At 46.4% G+C, this 21,836-nt stretch overlaps 1 protein-coding gene across 3 annotated transcripts in view; it reads right to left on the bottom strand.

Annotated features, from left to right (window-relative positions):
- The window catches only part of LOC119455922 (DDB1- and CUL4-associated factor 8-like), a 58,178-nt gene extending 36,411 nt beyond the window's left edge, over positions 1-21,767 (bottom strand). The window contains exons 1-4 of one of the 3 annotated variants that reach the window (XM_037717456.2): positions 21,616-21,767; positions 19,696-20,052; positions 13,325-13,545; positions 10,807-11,157 (exon numbers count right to left, since the gene is read on the bottom strand). In XM_037717456.2, coding sequence (XP_037573384.1) covers positions 10,807-11,157; positions 13,325-13,545; positions 19,696-20,011 — 888 coding nt within the window. In that variant the 5' untranslated portion in view covers positions 20,012-20,052; positions 21,616-21,767. Of the gene's footprint in view, positions 1-10,806; positions 11,158-13,324; positions 13,546-19,695; positions 20,053-21,521 lie in introns of all 3 variants that reach the window. The other 2 variants (XM_049669429.1, XM_037717457.2) reach the window with 2 other exon arrangements.
- Positions 21,768-21,836: the final 69 nt, after the last annotated feature.

Raw genomic sequence — 21,836 nt, 5'->3', positions numbered from 1 at the left:
ATAGATTATTCGTGTATAAGTCCAGTATAGCTTTATGTGAGCCAATATATGACTTGGTTGAGCAGAAAATTGCCACTGAAGGTCCCATATACAATGTTTGTTATGAGAATATATATTCATTACGTGCTGATATTGGCTAGAAATATTTTAGGTTTACTACAGTATGTCTAACAACCCGTAATGAGTCGATCGTCCCGCTGCTTCTTCTCAATTTTAATTGCCTGCTCCAGAATGTAAGAGTTGATGTAATCTCCAAGTGACCTAGGTCTCTGCCGTTCTCTATGAATCAGCAAGTGCTGACGCATCACGAGAAGTACCATAGTCCAAAATGGGTGGTGCCAATCCACTTTTCTATTTTCATAATTTTCTCGCCTACAAAAAAATCTGCTCTTGCTACAAATGACAAATTTGTTATTTCAGAAGCCTAACCTTTCAATCTAGCTCGACTTGATGTTTTCATTTACTGAACCTTTAAGAGATGTTCCAAAATCTGCTAAAAAAATTTTGATGTTACAAATTTTGTGGCTAACCACTCAATATTATGACATACATTACAAGAAAAAAAAAGAAAGCACAAGCTTCCTTAAAAGCACAAAAGAAAAGCACAAGCTTCCTAAAAGCACAAAAGAAAAGCACAAGCTTCCTTAAAAAAAAAATTATAGGAGTTAACGTCTCGTTACAACACATGGGTTACGAGGGATGCCATAGTGGGGCCTCCAGAATAATTTTTGACTGCCTGGGGTTCTTCGTGTTACACCTAAATTTAAGTGCACAAGCATTTCTTGCTTTTTTGCCCCTATCAAAAGCAGCTGTGGTGGCTGAAAATAAACCTGCAATGTCATGCTCAGGAGCACAATGCCATAGCCACTGAGCTACTGAGACAAGTGAATGAACCTGCAACTGTACAGAAGTTTTCAAAGCTGATTATTCGAGATCGGATTTTTAGGCACTAATAAAACGCTGTTTTATGCGCCTATAGCACGCAAATAAAAGGTGCAGTTTAGACATTTATAGGAACTAAAAGGTGTGGTTTAGGCAGATATAGGCACTAACATTGCTTGCCGAGTAGCTATGACACTGCATTTTGCTTTTATAATAGGGAAGTAGGTTGGTATGCCATGTTTCCCGGATACTTCATACTGCATAAGCACGTACCCATATTCAACATTCCTGCATGGTGTCTGCCTAGACACAAGACAAATTATGGAAGCAGCAGCAAACAAGCACCATCTCGAGGTTTTTTAGAAAAAATTTGCGCCTTCCGACGCTGAATATCAGCTTACACGCAAAAAATGAGCATTCAACATCCACAAATGTAAGCGGCGCACACTTATACAACAGAATGTTCAGTGGTTTCACATGCTTTGGGATTCCAGAATGTTGGGCATTGAGAACTTCCGACACTTTCTTGAGCACAGAGTACCCGGTATTCTTTTCCAAGACTGATTGAAGCTTTCTCCAAACCCTTTTGGCAACCGTTATGTCGGAGGGCGGATCTTGGACTGCCACAATGAGACCGACATTCCGAGTGAGGGTTTCACTAGAAGCTTCTCAATCGTATCAGCCAAAAATGTGAAGTGGGCTTCCCACCAGGGCCAGCTTGCCCAGTGCATTTGCAGCCTTTCTCTCCATCGTGCTCTTGTTTGCTGACCAACCACTCACCACATCCTTGATGCCCACAAAATGCCTGTGGTAGTACTCGACTGCTTGTAGCCCCCAGCGTGACTCAGTTGGAAGAGATACTTCCGGCAACTGTTCCTTGAAAGTGCAAACTTGAAAAGGTGTTGTAGGAGGACGCGACGGCGGCCGTACGAGCCGTACTGTCGTCCCTACTTTTACAGAAGGGCGAAGGCGGCAAGCCAAGCGACGTGGCTGCGACGACCAGCGTGGCTAGCCTTCAGAACGACACTGCGCGTGCCGAGCTTGCGCTTCGAGCATGCGCTGCGCTTCTATATTTTTCTTCTCCTTGCAGCGCCGACCATGGCGCTCCGCGCTGCAGCTTTAGTAGGGGCTATAGGGCCCCCCGCCCAGACGGAACGGCAATAGAGCAAATCACAAGAGTGAGGTTCAAAAGGGTCCGGGGTCAGTCAGCCTAATACGCAAAAAACGAGCACTCAACATACACAAATGTAAGCGGCGCACACTTATACAACAGAATGTTCAGCCAACAACAGAACAACAACAACAACAGAAGTACAACAACAACATAAGTCGTTAGTCCATTGGAGGCGAAGGGGACTAGCAAGTCTTTCCGGTGGACGAGGCTGCGAGTGGCGGTGCGGACGCACGGGACACAGCATGCCGGCACAGAGAAGGTGAAGGCAGACGCCTCTGCAGCAGTTCACACAGGCCAGGCGGAACGAACGGGGACCGGGCGCAGTCATTGGTGGGCACGACAAGCCGCAAGCTCGATTGTCACTGTGCGTGCAGATGCGCAAACTCTGGGGGATGTGCCATGTGCACGCGCTTGTCCCGTCTTGCCCGATCCGCGGTAGACGTCGTAAGCTGCAAGCTTCTGCACACGATACCGCCCGAGTCAAGAGAAGAGGGTCTGGCGTGTGCCTGCCAGATCCTGGGTGTTGCCACATTCAACAGCGTTGGAGTCGAGTGGCACTCGAGACGAGGAAGGCGTCAGGGGACAACGCTCAATGACCACACCGGTGCAGGTTGGCGAAGATCAGGGAGAGCCGGGGCAGCAGCTGCCGGGTCGTGTTGCTTGGCGAGCTCCAACGTGGGCACGACGCGAGGACAGGATCAAGTGGTGGGTGTGAGACACCATCAAGACTCGCATCACGGGATGGTGGTGTCAGTCCATCTGCCGTATCCGCATGGCGCAACGATTGTTCCCAGCCTACAACGTCCGACTTGTCAGAGTAGTCGCTAGAAGGGCCCAATGGCAAGTTGGCCGAAGGAGAGGACGGGGAGCGCAGGGCAGGGAAGAAGGTCGCTGCTGCTGTGTCGCTCTCGCTGACTGGTAGGTCCTGCGGTGTAGTGACAGCTGACACGGTTGGAGGCAGCGGAGTCGGCACGGGGCAAGGCTCGTGCGCTGACTCGGAGGCTCGCTCAGCCGGCAGCGTGGACAAATCCGGTGAAGGGTTGGTAGGAGGCCGAATGGCAGGAGTGACGTCGTCGCCAGACCCGACGGCGTGCGGCACGGGAACCGGCATTGGGTCGGCAATGTCTCTACTGTCGCCTGCCATCGTTGGTGGCGAGAAAGGCGATGACGTGGCCGGTGTCATGGTCGTGTCGATACCCTCGGCGACAACATTGTGCGCGTACTCGCACAAAAGAGACCCCTGGAGAGAGCCGGATGCCGGGGACTGTGCGGTAGCGCATCGGGTGGTCGACAAGACGGTATCGGGGCAAGTCGAGGGAGGAAGGCTCGCCTGATGGTGGCTTATGGGCGTTGAAAGAGACGCGTCTGGTGCTGGCCGGGACGGTGTTGGCACAGCGTCGTGCACCGTGTAGTCAACCTCTGAAAGAGGGCGGTAGGCAGCGCCGTAGAAGTTGAGGACAGACTGCCGCAGTTCGTTGTATGGGCGCAGGCCAGGCGATGGAACGCCGAGGTGGAGCTGGAGAGCCAGCGGCAGGACGTCGAGGAGTACCGCGCGCTTGAACTCCTGGATTCATATATGGTTCATCTCCAGAGCTGCCTTGAACTGGGCGAACCAAGTGCCGATATAGCTGGACGAGAACAGCGGCAGTGGTGGGTCAAACTGCGGCTCTGGCCAGGTGGCCATGGCAGCGCGTCGCTCTGTGCTAGGCGCATTCTCCCGGGTCACCACTGCAAGAGGACGTGACGGCGGCCGTACGAGCCGTGCCGTCATCCCTACTTTTACAGAAGGGCGAAGGCAGCGAGGCTAGCCTTCAGAACGAGACTGCGCGTGCCGAGCTTGCGCTTCGAGCACGCCCTGCGCTTCTTTGTTTTTCTTCTCTTTGCAGCGCCAACCATAGCACTCCACGCTGCAGCGTTGGTAGGAGCTATAGTGTCTTTAGGAACACAGCTTTGACTTCACCAAAGATGCACGCAAAATTGCCCACAGATGCACGCAAAATTGCCGCGCGACTGGCCGCTCGAGGCACTTTACATGTATTCGCGGGCATCTTTCACGCTCGAAAAACACTTTTATGTTGCACGCATTGAGCAACAAAAAGCTGTATAGGGAGTTTTTCATAGTGCTCTACAATTTTCTCATTGACACTTTTCATCTAATTATAATAATTGAGAAGTTGATTAATTATGACTAATTATCTAATTAGGCGGAATGCAAAAAATAATCTGAGTATCTCTAAGCGACCGCAAACAGAATTACCTCGGTTCTGTTGAGCTAGGTGGCATTTGCATATTTTTAAAGTTCGGCTAAAGTTACGTGGTACGCCCTGTATATTATTCCTATAAGGCAACTGAGTCCCTTGGGGAAGTCTGGAATATCCAGCAAGTACTAATTTTTGCAGTACGAAAAAATTGTCAGCTACTTTATATCAAATAAGCATGACAACATAGGAAAAAATAGGCATATTGCCTGAAAATCCAGTTTCTACTGATCATTCCCAACAAATTTTGTCCCGACAGTTTGGTAGACATGGCACTGCAGTAGTTCATCAAAGTGTTCATTATCTCAGGGGTCGTGTACATTCCTAGCAAACTAAATCATTAATGCCACAGCTCGTGCTCTTTGAATGGAGAGCTGAAAAGGTACAGGATGACTGTAAACAAGGCCATTTGGTGTGCAACCCTGGAGCAAATAACTGCACCATTATTGTTTCAGAGGAATGAAAATAACCGGTTAGTATCACAGAAAGAAAAGCCACTCCATAAAGAATAAGTGGGGTCAATGCCATCAACACAGAAACATTATTCCGTATATCTCTCTTTGAAAGAGCTTCTTTCATTCAAGGATAAGATAAAATGCGGCTGTCTGGGCACTTCAACCACAATGATTTCAGGTATAGCCCACACTTTAAGTCCACGTTTGTATGGCAAAGAAAAAAAGAAAAAAGAAAGTGAGTGCATGGTACAAGCACACAAAATGCAGCAGAGAACTACCTCTTAACTTGAGAGTGCCCAAAACTTATGTGCAGTAAAACCTTACACGTTCCCAATCAAGTATAAGGTCACTAAATCCCCACTCGCTGATGACAGCAACACGTTCAGCACACTTGTGTATACAGTTAAACCTGGATATAACGAAATTGACAAATTCCCCAAAAACTTCGTTATAAAGAGGATTTCGTTATATGCACGTTCGGCACGAAAATTCGAAAAACAAACACTTATCGTATTTACTCGATTCTAACGTGCCCTCAATTGTGACGCGCACCCGTTTTCCATTTCCGTCGAAGCCCTCATCCTTGGAATGTAACACCAGGTACCGGATGTGTGGACGCGTGTCATTTTGCACAAGCGCGAGGCATCGGAAACGAAGAGCGAGCGTCACGATGGAGTTGTAGCGTCGTATAGTGTTATAGTAGAACCCCGTTGTTACGTTCCCGGGTGCTGCGTTTTCCCGGCTGTTAGTCGTTTTCCGCCGGTCCCGGCACAGCTCCCATAAAACCCAATGCATTGGTAACCCTGCTCTTGCGTCGCAACTGTGGGACCGTTCCCGCATCATACGTTGCGAACTGCCACCCCGCGCCGGCCCGAGTGGCCATTTTGACTTTTCATGTCGCTTGGCTTGGTGGCTTGACGATGGCATTGACCGCCCAAACTGCCGGGGGCGACAACTATGACATATTTTCAGTTTCCGCCAGAAAAAGTATGGCCCTTGAGATCCGTATTTGCTGTTTAAAGATGGTGTCTATGACGCGTTGTTGGTTTTGGCTCATAGATGTTCCGTATAAAGTCCAAGGGCAACAACGCAGTCGCCGCGCACCGTATGCTGTATGTGCGAGTGAAAACGTGCGAGGGGAGCCGACGACCGCATCTAAATCTCTCGCGCGCAAGAAAGAAAAGCAGGGAGGCAGCGCGCCTTCTTCCATTGTGCTCGTGGCACCGGCGAGGGAGCGAGGGGGGGAGGGGTAGCGGGCGGCGTTGTACTGTACTCTGGCATCAACTGCGTACTGCGCAGCAGCGGCGCGCGGGCCGTATCTTGAAAGCGATCTGCGTAGGGGCAGAGTCTAGGCAGTGTAGGTGCATCGGCGGCTCGTAGCTTTGTGCGTGCTGTGTGTTCTCGGCGCTCAGTTTGCGTTGAAATGATAAACAGCCCGAAGGTCCCTTCGCTCGCTTCTGCAGCGGCGCTTCCACACGCCGCCAGAGTTTGACAGCGCAAGTCCGCGCTCATCGACTGTGATGTGTCACAGCGTCTGCCAGCGCATCGGCAACATCAACTGGAAAAGGAGAGTGCTGGCTAGGCGGGGTAGGCCAGCTGTAGCAAGCGGAAGGATCAGGTTTGAATGAAGGGGGGGGAAAGTCATGCCCACGGCGGCAAAATCGCCGGGTCGAGGGATGCAGGCCCGCCTCGCACACGCTCGCTTGCACGCACGCACACGTGCGCTCGCATCGCATTCTGTCGCGGCGGAGAAGGTGCTTCTGGTTGCTGCTCGCGCAAAAATGACAAAATCTGGGGCGAAATCTCTAGGTTGTCGGCAGGGAAAATTGGTTATATCGAGGGGGTCTCCCGCTGCCACTTCATTACGTGGAGGTCTCAAATACATGTGCTTCTATGGAGTAACGGCGGGGAATAGAAAAACTTCGTTATATCCAGGAATTCGTTATATGGAGGTTTGTTATAAGTAGGTTTAACTGTAATACGTTTTTCCCAGCTACTCCAGTATTTGTATTTACTAGGTAGGAAAAAAAAGAAGACTGCAATTTGAACAAATAATATTTGGTATCAGTTGACACTGTTGCCGAGTGTTTTAAGGTTACTGAAGTACCTAACAGCATGGACGGTACAAAGAATGATCGTCTTTGGGAGAGTTCCAATGAGGTTGTAAGCTCCAGTGACGATGGGAATGAAGAGTGGGAGCGATGAAAAATCAAATGGAACTTGAGCTCTGGTTCTGAATTTTGAATAAATTTGAGTGTAGTGTGCAACCAATGTTCAAATTATTGTGTGCATAATTCACAATGCCATCTGTGGTTTTAGTGAGTAGTCACATGCCCAGCTTGTGCAAAATCCATACCTTGACAAGACTCAAAAAAAAAAAAAAAGGGTATTACACAAGTAAATATGGTACATTCTATTCCTGTGGTTACGTAAAAGTTGTATTGGAGAAGCTTAATTAGAAAGGTGCTGGCAGCAATGTGGTGCTGGCTAGGTTGCTGCGCATACGCTGTAAGTATGGTGAAATCTGTCTATTGCAGCTGCACAGTCGCAGTTATGCAATGCTATCTTGCTGTATACATTACTACCTTTGCAGTGATGTCACAGGCAGTTCCTCCCCACAAAATACTATATTTACTCGCATAATGAGAAAACTTTTCTTCCTGAAAGATATGCGCCAAGTTGGGGCTGCGTTCATTATGTGGGATAAAATTTTGAGCGATTTTGCGGCCACTTCTAAAAATGTTGCAGTTTCGCCCGAAAGGTGAACCATCGACTGCGATAGCAAATGCTAGACAGCTATATACAATGTAAGGATAGTAGATTTATCAGCCGTACAAACTTGCACACATTCGCTAACTATGTAAATTAACAAGCATGGCATCAGTGCGCAATGGCAAACATGAACTCGTCACACTCGATGACCGTGCGTGGAAGCGCAGCAGCAACAGCGAGCAAAGTGACCTTCGTGCTGTGTATCGCTTCAACGCAAACTGAGCAACGAGAACGGAACACGCACAAAGGTGTCAGCTGCTGTCACACCTAGACTCAGCCCCTGACGCAGATCGCTTTCAAGATAGGACGTGCGCGGCCGCACAATGCGCAGTACCTATGCCACCGCTGCCCTCCCTCCCCTACCCCCGGAGCCATGCGTCCGATGGAATACGGCGCGTTTCCTCCCCGCTTTCCTCCCTCCCTTGAACATGGGCGATAGAGGTGCAACCGTCAGCGCCAACGGCAAAAATGCACCTGGAGTGTCCATATTGCCACGGGGATGAGAGTAGCAAAAAGGGATAGGAAAATTATATTTACAAGATATATATAGAGAGACGGCTGCAGGCAAGATGGCAGAACAACAACACGAGCGCTACTCAGTACGTCATCTTGACCGGCTTTCTGGCGCATTCTTCCATGCTCGGCATAGCGCGTAACAATATAATAGCTATCACAACAAAAGTAGGAGACACACAATACGCTACGGTGTCCGATACAATCGCATCCGGACGCAATCTTAGACTCCAAATCGTATCGTTGCTCTTCTACTTTACGGCAGAAAGTTCAGGGTGCGTTCATTATGCGAGAAAAATACATACTTCTTAATTGGAAAAGTTGAGGGTTCGTTCTTTATGCGAGTAAATACGGTAACTGCAACAGCTATGCCTCGATCTTGTGCAATGTTCCCTGGCATGTCGTCATAACTCAATTCCCATCCCCAATATATAATGCATGTCCGTCTATGTCATATCATGCTGCTTAGTGATTAAGAACAGCAGCAAAGCTGTGCAAGAAGGTTTGTACTTGTGGTTAGGACCAGCTCCCTGTCCATTTCTTCTCTGTGTGAACCATCTTTTAGTACTACAGTTAACCCTCGATATAACGAACTTCAATATAACGAAATTCTCAATATAATGAAGTATCTAACTTTTCATAACCTTTTTTCCATAGAACAACACGTATTTAGAACCTCAATATAACGAAGTGTGTTTGTATGCGATTTCAATATAACGAAATTTTACTGCCGCCGCAAATGAATTCCGAGACAATAAATGGAAACTTTCGCGGACGCAAGTGGTGAAATGATTGAATTACAAGTCGCTGCTTGCAAATGCACCTCTCAAATCGACAAGAGTGACTGCCGAAGTGGAGCCACATCATGTTCTGTGTTCCGCGAACGGTGTGCTTTATGTGCGAGTGAAAGCGTGCGAGACAAGAAGAATGGTGGCTTCATGAGTGCTGCCTTCCCGTGGGAGCAAAGGGAAAAGGGGTGCAAGCTCGCGGTAACGCAATCAAGCACACGCGAGGGGGCTGGGGGGGGCGGAGTGGATGGTAAGTTGGCGTGAGTCTTGGCCATCGCTGCGCATGGCTGTAAACGGGCTGAGCGCATACGAAGCTGCGCACCCTGCTTTAGAGGTAATCTGCTGCGTGTGCAAAAAGTGGGTGTGCCGAGCAAGCATGGCATCATGTAAGCTGTCTTCCCATGCGTTTAGTATTGGAGGTTGTGTAATCTCCAGTTTTGGTGACCCGCTGGAGCGAGAGGCAGACAAAGCATTCGCTCCCCGCTGCCGGCACTTTTCATGATAGCGCCGTCCCAGTACACAAGACGCTATCAGCCACAGGGTCGGAGTGCACACGAAAGCATGGCTGGCTTAGCTTAATTCGTACCGCTGATGTGAAGATATCATCGATGTGGCATGAAATCTTGTCATTCGTCACCGACTCCCAAATTCATCAAAATGAATTGTTTTCCCATTCAAATTCTCATTCAAATTGGGGGGTAGCTACTCGGGAAATAATACGTAAGTGCTTAGAAAATGCGCTAGATGGCATAGCTAGTCCACAGGAGTGCCGGTATTTTAAAATTTTAGCGCGGTGCCTTTGGATCACCAGTGACCTAAGTTCAATGGGCATGGTAACAAAAGAGTTAACTTTGACTTTCCACACTACACATTAGCCCCTTAGGCGGCTACTGTGATTACCCTGCATTCTCAAAACACCCACCGATATCATACCTTCCAGACGTTCACTAGTTTAACCCTTTCAGGGTTAATGCCGTACATGTACGTCCTCCGCGAACACTTTCAAAATGGTACATGCACGTTATCGCTTGTACATTTAAAAAGTGTGCCTTTTTCGATCATTTCTTTTGCTTCGCATGTGCTGCCACACTGACGGAAACGCGTGGAATTTTTTACTTGCGCCAATGCCTCTCCGTTTTTTTTTTTTTTTTATGGCAACGGGGTGTCGGCTATCGCTCACGCAACCAGGCGCACGCATGCGCGCGCGGCACCGGCGGAAAATTACGGTTTTCACCTGCGGCGGATCCCGCTTGTTGCATGCGCTTAACTGGTGGCTATCTGGTTTCAAATCTCTCAAAGGGTGACCGCTTGTTACTCGATCATTTATCGCCCACCGCAGCGCGATTACAGCTGTTCCCAGGCAGGCGCGTATATACACAAACGATGCTGCCGTTTTTGAGTTTCCTTTTTTGGAGACCACAAAAGCTCTATCGCACCTTGTTGGCGATAAGGCAAGGCTTCTCGCTTGTTCCGGTTTCCGGACGTGCACACCAACCATTTTTCAGTGCGCTTATCTTCCAATTCATAAACAAACATTGTGTATTTTACAACACAAATGATTTTTTCCTCACTTTACTGTCACTCTAAAAAATATAACGACCATATTTTTTTCAAAATAGGTTCTTTCGAAGAATTTAAATCAGCAATAAAAAAAATCGACCCTGGGGGGTCGCATTTGGCAAAAAAATTCGACCCTCAAAGGGTTAAGGTAACCATGGCAGCTTGCCATGGTAAGCATTAACATGCACTACCATGGCAAGCTATGGTGACACAACACAAGCAATGCCTCTTAGTGCATGCAAATTATTTCCCTCATAAATTCGAGTTTCGCAAAGAATAAATACTAGCAATGCAATGGCAGATCCTGTTACACTCAGAGCACATTCTTGGCATACAATTCACACTCTTACTGGGGGGAGGGGGAGAGGAGAGTTCACCACATCAAGCACAGCCTCTTCTCGCACCTGAAACACATTGCTCCGGTGGCCACTGTCGTACTTGAGCACAGGTTCACCCGTGGCCCAATCCCAGATGACGACGCTGAGATCATCCGATCCACTGGCCAGCCGAGTGCCTGTTGAGTTGAAGTGCAGCGCATTGACACACCCATCATGGGCGTGCATCTTGTACATGAGCTCCAGTCGCTCCACTATGCGCCGGCTGCCGTAACAGTCCAAGCGAAACTTGTCCACATGTGACGCAGCTGCCGGCCGGCCATACTGGCGTTGCGTCAAGGCATCCCAGACCAGCCACTTGTATGCGGGTGCAGGGGTGTTTGGCGTTGGGTCGTAATTGCCCTCTAGGCTTTCTGCATCCTGCACATGACACGAAAGCAGTGGTGACTGCCAGGCCAAGTTTCCAGAGTTTCTATGAAGTGTACGGGTAATGTGTTTTCTAACCTGCCTTCACGGTAAACATGCCAAGACACTGTGTAGCATTCTGTTAAACTTTTAATGCACTGGATTATATATTAAAGACAAAATCCACTGAAATTTCACTTTGACTAAATTGGTCATGAGCGAGAATATCATAATCATCATCAGCCTATTTTTCTATCCACTGCAGGACGAAGGCCTCTCCCTGCCATCTAACTGCCCCTGCCTTGCACTAGCCGATTCAAAGTTGCGCCTGCAAATTTCCTAATTTCATCACCTCACACAATTTTCTGCCGTCATCTGCGCGCGCGTCCCTTCCCTTGGTATCCATTCTTTAACTCTAATGGTCCACCGGTTATCCATCCTACGCATTACATGGCCTGCCCAGCTCCATTTTTTTTCTCTTAATGTCAATTAGAATATCGGCTATCCCCGTTTGCTCTCCGATCCACACCGCTCTCTTCCCGTCTCTTAACGTTAAGCCTAACATTTTTTGTTCCATTTCTCTTTGAGCGGTCCTTAACTTGTTCTGGAGCTTCTTTGTTAACCTCCAAGTTTCTGTCTCATATGTTAGCACCGGTAGAATGCAATGATTGTACACTTTTCCAATGTACAATGATTGTACATTTATGCTCGTTCCGTACCTGCGGACAGTTGTTTTTTCATCCATTTTCATTTCCATTAATTTATAATTTCTTTAATTCAATTAGTAAGTGCATGTAATTTCCCCTATGTTGTCCTTGGTGTCATTGTTTGGTGGCTTTTTATGATATGATAATAAAAATCGGGCCCCTCGGTTCCCTTTCTTCTCGTTCATTACATAACAAGGGCTCGAATCCGGCAACATTGATGCCTTCTGGTAGCATATGTGGGTTTATTGACCGGTTGCCATTACCCAAAAAGATCACGTGCTCGTGACGCCTGCGGCAGAAAGGATGTTTCACATCCGCCCCTAGGTTTGTGAGTGGTGGCGCTGGCTAACACTCCCAGGGTTAGTTCTAGTTGTAAAAGATAAATACCCCAGAAAGCGGATGGGAAAACGGCTCCGCAGTAGCTCAATGGTGAGAGCATTACACGCGAAATGCGAAAACATGGGTTCGTTCCCCACCTGCGGACAGTTGTTTTTTTCATCCGTTTTCCTTTCTATTAATTTATCATTTCTTTAATTCACATAGCAAGTACAAGTAATTTCCCCTATATTGTCCTTGGTGTCATTGTTTGTTGGCTTCTTATGATATGATAATAAAAATCGGGCCCCTCGGTTCCCTTTCTTCTCGTTCATCAACTATATGGGAATAACAGTTACAATGAGAATTAAACTTGGAAGGAATTCATATATTCTCGTGCATTTTATTTTTACAGCGAAAGCTGTATATGGCTAGGCGAAACGAAAAACCGTTCCCCACATGTTTAGATAAACGTCTCCATTGGCTGCGCCGTCAGTTACGTTGTTCTCTATGTCGCACCCAGGCGTGCGCGCAAATGGCAGTGCCGTTAGTGATGTCGTTAGCGAACACGTTCCGCCATTGCCACATTGATGCCGCTCTGCCCGCAACGCCGCCTCCTCGGCTCGCCGTTGTCGCATGCGTTCGATATCTCGAGTTAGCTCGGCGTCGTGGTTAGCAGCATCCGCCTGCCATTGGCGCTTGCGTTCCACTAGAAACACAAACATGTAACCGATAATTGAGAAACGCTTCAATACAGCGTCGGGATTAACCCACTGCTAAACACCGGGGCCTCACGCTTCAGCTTCGCCGGTTAACCATCTGTACAGAGTGCTTGGGCGGTGCTTTTTATATATTTTTAGCACAGCCTCCCTGATCCTTCTATAATACATCAAGACTATGTGGCTTTCAAGAAATGGCAACTCGTATTTAAAGATAAAACACAGCGCTACTGAATTTTTTTTAATACAGTTACAAAAATAGGAGAGAGTAGGAGAAATCATTTCCTTTGAGCCACTTTGCCAGCTTATACAGCTATTAACATACACTACCTTTGATTTAACAGGTAATGTAACTGCACAATATCTCAACTAAAGGCAAAAACGAAATAAGCAAATATACACATACGAGACATTCCAATAATGATAACGCAACAACTGTACCTCCTCTTTGTCATCTTGGCTCATGTGGAAGGTGTCATCACTGTTTATGGAGATGTTGTCGTCAGAGTCTTCAGTGAAAAAGCTGCTGCTTCCACCTCCTCTGGTTGTGTCACCACTGGTGTCTTCAGATGTTGACCCCGACCTTCGCGTCCGACCCAGCAGGTTGAGCAGCCTGCGCTTTTTCTTGTCCTCTGTTTTCTGCTTCTTCTCCTCTGGAAAGCCTAGGCAAAATGGAGACAGAAAAAGCCTCAGCTTGTGTGAAGGCAGCGAAATATTAAGCACAGTGAGACATGCAGTTGCACGTGAACATTCTGCATGTCACTGTCAGGCTTAAGGGACGCCGTTTTTTGTTACACTGGTGAGTTGTGCAATGTGGTGGTACTTGGACTGGAACACGGCCTCAACTCAAGGAAAAGCGCAGCGAGGTTGCTTCTGCAAACCTGCAGTAAGTGCCAGTAAGGCTTTTGGGCTAGCCAGAGGAGACGCACACCTTTTCTGGGATACAAGCGCAGTTTACTAACAATGATTTACGATTATAAGCAGTACAAAAGCAGTAGCAAACTTCGAGTAGCAAAGACAGACAAGCAACAGACTGTTTTTAGACCTCACTCACTTTTTCAGTGAATTTGTTGTTTTCGATTTTGACTGCTTCAGGAACTTGTCTGTATAAATTTGCTCAAATTAGGTACCCCTCTGGAATCCTTTTACCATAGGAAGACTACTTCTTTCTGGGGTTTTACGTGCCAAAATCAGTTCTGATTATGAGGCACACTGTAGTGGAGGGCTCCGGATTAATTTTGACCACCTGGGGTTCTTTAACGAGCACTACAATGCAAGCACACGGGCGTTTTTGCATTTCGCCTCCATCGAAATGTGGCCACCACAGCTGGGATTCGATCTCGCGACCTCGTGCTCAGCAGCGCAACGCCTTTGCTGACATAGGAAGATGTAATAGTTCAGCGGAAGCCCGCTAGGTGGAGAGAAGTAATTAAAGGGAAAATGCGACATACACCCAATCGTAGCAATTGCTACAAAGGAAACCCATATGGGTTACACGAAAGAAAAGCCTCACAGTGAGAGAAAAATTCATCCTGGTCCGGGACTCGAACCCGGGACTTCTAACGGTACGGTCGAAGTCCAACAAGTGATTTTTGTTAATAGTATTTATTTTTCCTAAAACCTGACGCAACATTAATAAAATCATAGCACAAGCCTAAATTTGCAAACTCTTTAAAGAAAATTTCGGGAGAGTTGGCAGGTGTGTACACTGTAAAGCATGGCCTAGAACTGTCACTGTTGATGGAGGTGACGCTCAAGAGACTACTGACATAGAATCTGTCTTGCTTTTTTTTTTGTTATATTAAACAGTTGGTGTGAGGTATGAGGCCTCAATTCCTCAAACAAACAACAAACAATAAATTACAGTGTCACTTAATCCAAGAAATTCCACTTATTTTACATCACATAATGCGACGAGATCCCTATTAAGAATAATCATCGAATCAAGGTGTTCCAAATTACTACAGAATTGAGAATTTTACGTGGCAGTGTGCGCACAATCATTTATGTCATTTTGGCCATGTCAAAGGAGGGGATAAATACAAGGTAGCCTCGAGAGGGAGGCACTATCATCAAAATGTATGGAGAACGAGGAAGGGAAGAGGGGGGGGGGGGTGCCCCCTTCTGGATCTGGCAGTGGTCAAAGGTCTTGTAGCGCCACCATAACTGTGGTGACGACAAGGTTGAAGTTTGCCTTGCTCGTGAGGAGAACAAGCGCAGCGTCTGACTAGATGGTCACCATCCTAGAATTTCCTCAGGCTGCGACCATCCCGCCTGCGTCCATGGCTAGGCCGGCTCCAGCAATAAACACGAGGGCTCATTACCACTCAGCCACCAAAGTCTCTTTTCTGTTGTATGTGATGCAAATTTGGATTGTGTAAATTCCCCCCCTTTGTAATGCCCCTAGGGGCCCTTAGGGTATGTAAATAAATCTTTTTTTAAAAACACAATAAATTCCATTAAAACCTCCCTATGGAAGATCGACACCATGCAATCAACACTACGCTTGCATCCAATGAGTTATTGAGCCTATATGAAAACGACCCAGAAGTCTTACACGCCCACATTATGACTGAGGGTGATATGTGGCATTACCAGTGAGACCCATAAACAATGCAACTGTCTACACAGCAGAAGCACAAGCAAATTGCCAGAATAAACTTGCTTAGAGCAAGTACACCTTTGATGTCCTTTAACAAACAATCAGGAGACTTCCGAGACTATGTTTGGAGACCGATGGGTGAAACTTTATCGGTAACAGAATTTATTTTTTTGTGAAACTTGATAAAGCATTTGTAGAATCATAGAAGACTGAATTCGGAAACTTTAAGCAAAACTTGAGAGAGTTGGCAGGTATGTATTAAAGGGCCCCTCACCAGGTCTGACCATTCTGAACTGACAAGTGCAGTATACAGTACAATGTGTACTAACGATCAAGCCTGCAAAGTATTACACCGCTATATGCCACAAAAAAGAGCTGAAATTTCAAACCAAATGCTGTGAGCCCTTCTCCTCGCGGGCACCGTACTCCCAGCCGGAGAGTTGACGTGAACCGCATAAATGGCAGTGCTGTGGCGTTAGTTACATGCGACTTCGAAAATTATTAAGGGCGGCATCAGTTATTTGTTTGTTCTGTTGCTTCTATAGATAATTTAAAGTTTAAAGAAATAATAAAACCTACAAACCGAATGTCTGCAAGTCTTTGATTTACTCCATGCCGTAGCAAGAGGGACATACTTCCGTTTCGTCTGCTTGTTCCCACGTCCTTAGTGACATGCGCAAAAAAGGAAACTACCGTATTTTCCCGCATATAACCCGCACCCCCAATTACAACAGCCGGGAAATAAAATAAATATCCGCGCGTATAGCCCGCGGTAATAACTGCATGCAACAAGGCTCAAATCTTTGCAAAAACAGTCCATTCACGGTTACACGACTCGTCCACATCATCACATCATCGGCCAGCGGCACTCTTCCCCCCTCTTCGGCGATGCTGATAAAGCTGAATTCACACGACGGAAGCCATTGCGGACAAATTATTCACGTGACATTTGACGCAAATCGGGCCACTTCGCAGGTGCAGCTAGCATTCACACGACAGAGGGTGACTGTGCGGCCAGAGTAGCACTCGCATGGGCAACGGCGATTTGGCTATCAGCTATATCGCGAAGCGCTTCGTGTGAACCACGAGAACGGATGACGTACGAGTTCACCGGTACCATGTGCGTTATTCGTGATACGCAAAATGCCGACCCGTAAAAAGGAGGAGAATGGACGACCATGATGGAGGGGAGAAGGGATCTTCAATGTGCAGTGGTGGGGAGAGGGTAGGATTCCCTAGGAGATAACGAAACTAAATGGCGGAGAGCTTTGCCTCAAGGTGTGGCTACACTGCAGCGTGCCGTGAAGCCACACCTCCAAGTAAAATTCACGTATAACCCGCACCCCAACTTTACCGCTAACCTTTTTGAATTTTTGGTGCGGGTTATACGCGCGAAAATACGGTATTTGCCATTTTCTACTGGGTTCCAGTGCATGACCATGCTCTTTGATCCACTTGCGTCTGCCTCAGTGCTCGTGTAGCACTGACTTATACAACTAGTCAGGTGTTCTCCTGCACAGCGTGCAAAATTGTGTGCTGCACGAAAGAAGACAAACGCAACAGCTTGCACATGAGACCATCACCAGAAGTGCGCTAGGCAGCAAAAACACAAGGAAGAAAAAAAGAAGGCAGGGCCTGTGATGTATGCGACACGCAATCCTCCAGCTCCGGTATCAGAGAACACAGGGAAGGAATTTTGCTTTGTGGAGGCTAGATGGGGGGCAAGTGGAGTGTCTATGTTGGTTGTGATGCTCGCCTCCTAAATTCATGGGTTCATGGGACTGAAATATTTCCATCTCGGCTATTAATGAACCAATTTGAAAGATTCTTAGGGTAGAACACTACTAGAGGGCACGTAACAATTTCCAGCATATAACCAAAATTTGCTATGTGACCTGATGAGGGGCCCTTTAATAGTGTGTGTGGCCATTGTGAAAAAACTAAAAGGATTGATGACAAAAGGCGTACTTTTGCATGACAAAGTTTCGTCTCACAAATATTGTGTTGCTCAGGTGAAGAGAGTGCCTTTAAAAGAACTCGACCACCCACCCTATAGTCCCAACTTGGCCCCCAGTGACTTAATACTTTTATTCCTGAATATGACGGAGCACCTCTAGGAAACAAATTTTGATGACTTGGAATGTACTGCAAGTTGCAACAGAGCAAAGCAATCTCTCTCTTTTTTTAAAGGAATCGGAAGCCTTTCAATCAAATGGGAAAAGTGCATCAGTGTGAGTGTCACTTAAACTGATTTTACTTCAAGCTCCAGGTAGTTTTCTTCATACCCGAGTTGCAAAACTTTCCGATTGCCCCTCGGATACTTGCCAAACGCTTATGATGGCAGGATAAGATGGGAGAGAAGGCAAGAATGTCACTGTGCATTCTAAGAGAAGCGAAAACAGAGGACCAAGCATACACAGTCATTGTGTGGCTTTCGACCACTACACCAGGCTGGCTGGTGTTTGCATCAGCAGTTTATGACACTACGAAATCACCGTCTCTGATCTTTGTAATGTTATCCTCTTAAAACACTTCATAATACATTGCACACTGCCTTCGATCGTTTTCAAATAAACTAACTCGGACGTTATTATGCAAGATATTCATCTGCGATGTGAAGTCAGATGCATGGCAAACTGTTTGGAAGTGGTTTAGTCATATTATTGCTGTCAGCTATCGAGAGGATTGACGCTATATAGATCTATACCACCGTGTTGTTACAAATGACAAAAATGAACAATGAGGTCCATTCAGAATACTGCGAGACATGAAAATCTAGGATGCAGCATCAACATGCCAACCTATCACACGATGTTACACCTCTATGTTTTTACACCAACAAAAGTGGCTTTTGAGACAAGTAACATGAGAATATGGCTACTTCCGCCACGTACATGGAGATGCTGGCTTCAGCACCTTACGTGACAATTAAAAAAAAAAAAAAAAAAGGTGGGAAGGGGGGGGTCACATTCGTAACATACCAGTCGGTAATAAGAAGTGACTTAAATTGCAATCATGTCTTCAAGATGTACTCAGGTCTCAGGAGAATAGAGGAGTCCTGTTCAATACACACTATGCTACTATGCACAGCTTTTGGTTTACTTTGAAATGGTTGCATTAAAAAACAGGTTATATTTAATAATAATTTGCTGTGCATTCGAGGAATTCTAGCACTATACCATAGTGAGAGTTTGTAGCTGTCTAATAAAGCAAAAAAAAAAGAAAAGATATAAAATTTTTCTATCGGTATTAAGAACAGATTTTTCTGACACCATTTTTTGACAACGTGCACTGACCAAGATGACCGCCTCAGAGAGCATACCATATGGCTGTTTCCACCGCCACATGACTGCCACTGCAAGCTCTATGTCTCCGATTCACATGCAGTTTATAGCAGTGGCGGTGAAAAAATTTGTGTGGTGCTAGTGCAGCGTATGAGCATATATGCTGATAAAGAAATGAACATTACAGTTCTTTTAAAGAATGATGAGCAAATCGTACTTAGTGTGCCTAACCGAAATTTTTTAATGTACTAACTTTCACATTGCACCATGTTATGGCAGAACGTCACACTACTTATGTGTGGTGAAACAAGCTAAGATGCAACTTAAAACAAGTATCATGGGGTACATACTAAAAGTCCCTCCCCCCCCCCCAGTCTCGGCAATCGATTACTTTCGGAGATAGTTTCACTTTTGCAAGATTTCATGTGACTAGCATAGTACGTGTAGTCGTTGATGGATGACAGTGGTCCTGGCACTGTCCGAAGACAAGTGCGCTCTGCGTCGTGTCAGGAACTCCGTTACCCATAGATGCAATGAATTGGAGTTCGGTGTGAGACATGTTTTGGTGTGGTAGGGTTTTGTTTGTTGGTTTGTTCGATGTTGGGGGGGGATGACGCTTTAGTGCAAAAACACTTCTTTCGGACTGCTGCACCCTTTCACACTAAAAAAAAAAAAAAGAAAAAAAAAAAAACCTCGATCATAACCCTTGATGTGCAACACCAAATTTAAGCTGTATGGCAAATTATCAAATTAAAGCACAAGAAGAAAGTATAATTTGTGTGTCAAGTACATCATCTTGCGTTTATTTATTGAATAATGTCAACCCCCTACTGTTGGCCATCACAGGGTCACTATGGTTATATGTACCAACTTGTCCAGCAAGTTATCCCCCCCCCCCTCCCATCTGTTTCTGCAAGCCTACTTACCATCACTGTCATCTTCAGTTTCCGTTGTGGGCCTTTTCTCAGCTGTGCCAGGTGCCTCCTGACGCTCAGATGCTCCAGCCTCGGCGCAGTCCTGGTTTCCAGAGTCCGGGCTCTCTTGCCCTCCGTTTGCTGCGTGCGCAGACACCTCTGGGCGGTCATCAGCTGGTTCACTACCAATGCCACTGTCGTCTTTCCTCATCAATCTCCCATCCAAATTCCCCTGGCTCTTGCTATCCTTAGCTTGCTCATCGGCATCAGCCTCTTTGCCGAGAGCGGCCTCATCACATTGACCACTTGCACCACTGTCAGCACTCATCTTCACAGCAAGATCTTCTCTGCAGCTCCAATACGTTTCATCTAGAAATTAGAATAACACATATGGCACAAATAAATTAGTACATGAAAAAGAGAAAGCGAGTGCACCAGTGCAAATTACATCACTTCAAAGAAAGATGGGACTTAAGCAACTGTTTACAGGTAAACTCAAGTGAGACAGAACAGCTTCGCCTGTATGAGTGGAACACGATAGCATTCAAAGATCCCTGCCTGCTTCTCCCACTTCCCGGCAACTGCAGCTTACGTAACCGTAATGTTTACTAGGTAACGCTGGCGGCGAATGCTATGCACAAAGGCGAACTTTCTGGTAAAAACAATGCCTCTTGCATAGGCCGATATTCTGTTTCGCATTTTTAATATTTCTGTCTGAGAAGATTTAACATGAAAGGCATGCGCTGTCATTTTGTTTCAGGACATTTGTTTGTGGGCTGTCATTCTTGAACTTCCAAGGAATAACCGTGTAAATAATGTAAGACAAGGCATGAGCAATTTTAGTGATTGAAGAACTTTAGTGTAGTATAGAATACACATACGGCAATTTTGGCTCGCAGGACGACAACAGCGCCGACGCCGGATTTTCTGTGACATGGGGCCCTTCGCTATCATGTTAAAAGTTGAAAACGGGGGGAATACACAGACGAATCCACAAATCTCCATACAATTCTCATAAAACTTACCGCTTGAACAGCGGCAACTTAATATGAGCATACACACCACATTTTTGCAAGTGAAAGCATGAGGCCCTCGTAGAAAAAGTACGATCGCAATTAATATGTACCTATTCTGCGTGACACTCCTCTGATCTTCGTTGCCAATACTGTCAAAGCAAGCATCGTAATGCGCCGTGATAACGAGAAGGACGTAACTCACTTCAAGAAAGAAGCGTTTTAATTTATTGTTACGTTAAACTAAGACATACGGGGGGGAAAGGAAGAGGAGGCACACGACTGATTAAATGTCGGTTATTTTTTTACAGCCACGCTTTCTTTTGTGCAGTACAACCCCCAAACTAAACTGCATGTTTACTCAACTCTTGCTAGCCTCTATGCACGTCCTTGCGGAAATCGCACTTATCAGTAGCTTTCTGACGAGCCACGGCTAACATACTGCCGTGATGTTTTGAATTAATTCGTACCCGAACAGAATTACATAACGCTAGTGTAGGGCCTCAACACAATACACCTGCTGCGCAGAACAGGAACTCAGAGATCGATGCAAACACAGAGAACTAAGATTAGCTACGCTTTTGCGTGTGCCACTTGGCACACACGCATAATTCATCAGTTGAAAACAAGAGGCACACGCACGACTGCCATTTTTTGCAAGGTTAAGCCTAGAGATACGAGTAGCCAAGCGCTATTTTGGCTCCTACGCACAATGTCTGCGGGTACGGACCAACTTAATCGTTCAACTACGTATTGTTCATATAACGTTTCCGCTGCTGCACCAACGCAAATAAAGTGCTAGCTGTAAAGCACGCCACTACCAACCTTTACGGTACCTCCGACTTCGCGTTGCGCTTCGCGCAGTGTTTAGAACCGACACAGCTGACGCTTGTTGTTATGACGTAAACGCTATACATACCGCTCCATGTACCGCTCCATATGCGCAGTCACAAGCAAACCTTTCCAAGAACATGCCAAGAAGATCATTTTTCAGTGTATTATAAATCACGTATGCGCATTACATTACGCGAGCGCCGAGCGAAAGCACCAGCAACTCAAATATACGCCTTTGATTATGAACGCTAGAGGGCACGCACTGTTTCCGCTTTATTTGCTTATTTTTGCTTGTAAGTTTAGGAT

This window comes from Dermacentor silvarum, chromosome 6 (genome assembly GCF_013339745.2).
Source record: "Dermacentor silvarum isolate Dsil-2018 chromosome 6, BIME_Dsil_1.4, whole genome shotgun sequence".
Taxonomy (NCBI): Eukaryota; Metazoa; Arthropoda; class Arachnida; order Ixodida; family Ixodidae; genus Dermacentor; species Dermacentor silvarum.
The sequence above is the reverse complement of the archived record's forward strand: the minus strand, read 5'-3'. Positions and strand labels throughout refer to the sequence as shown.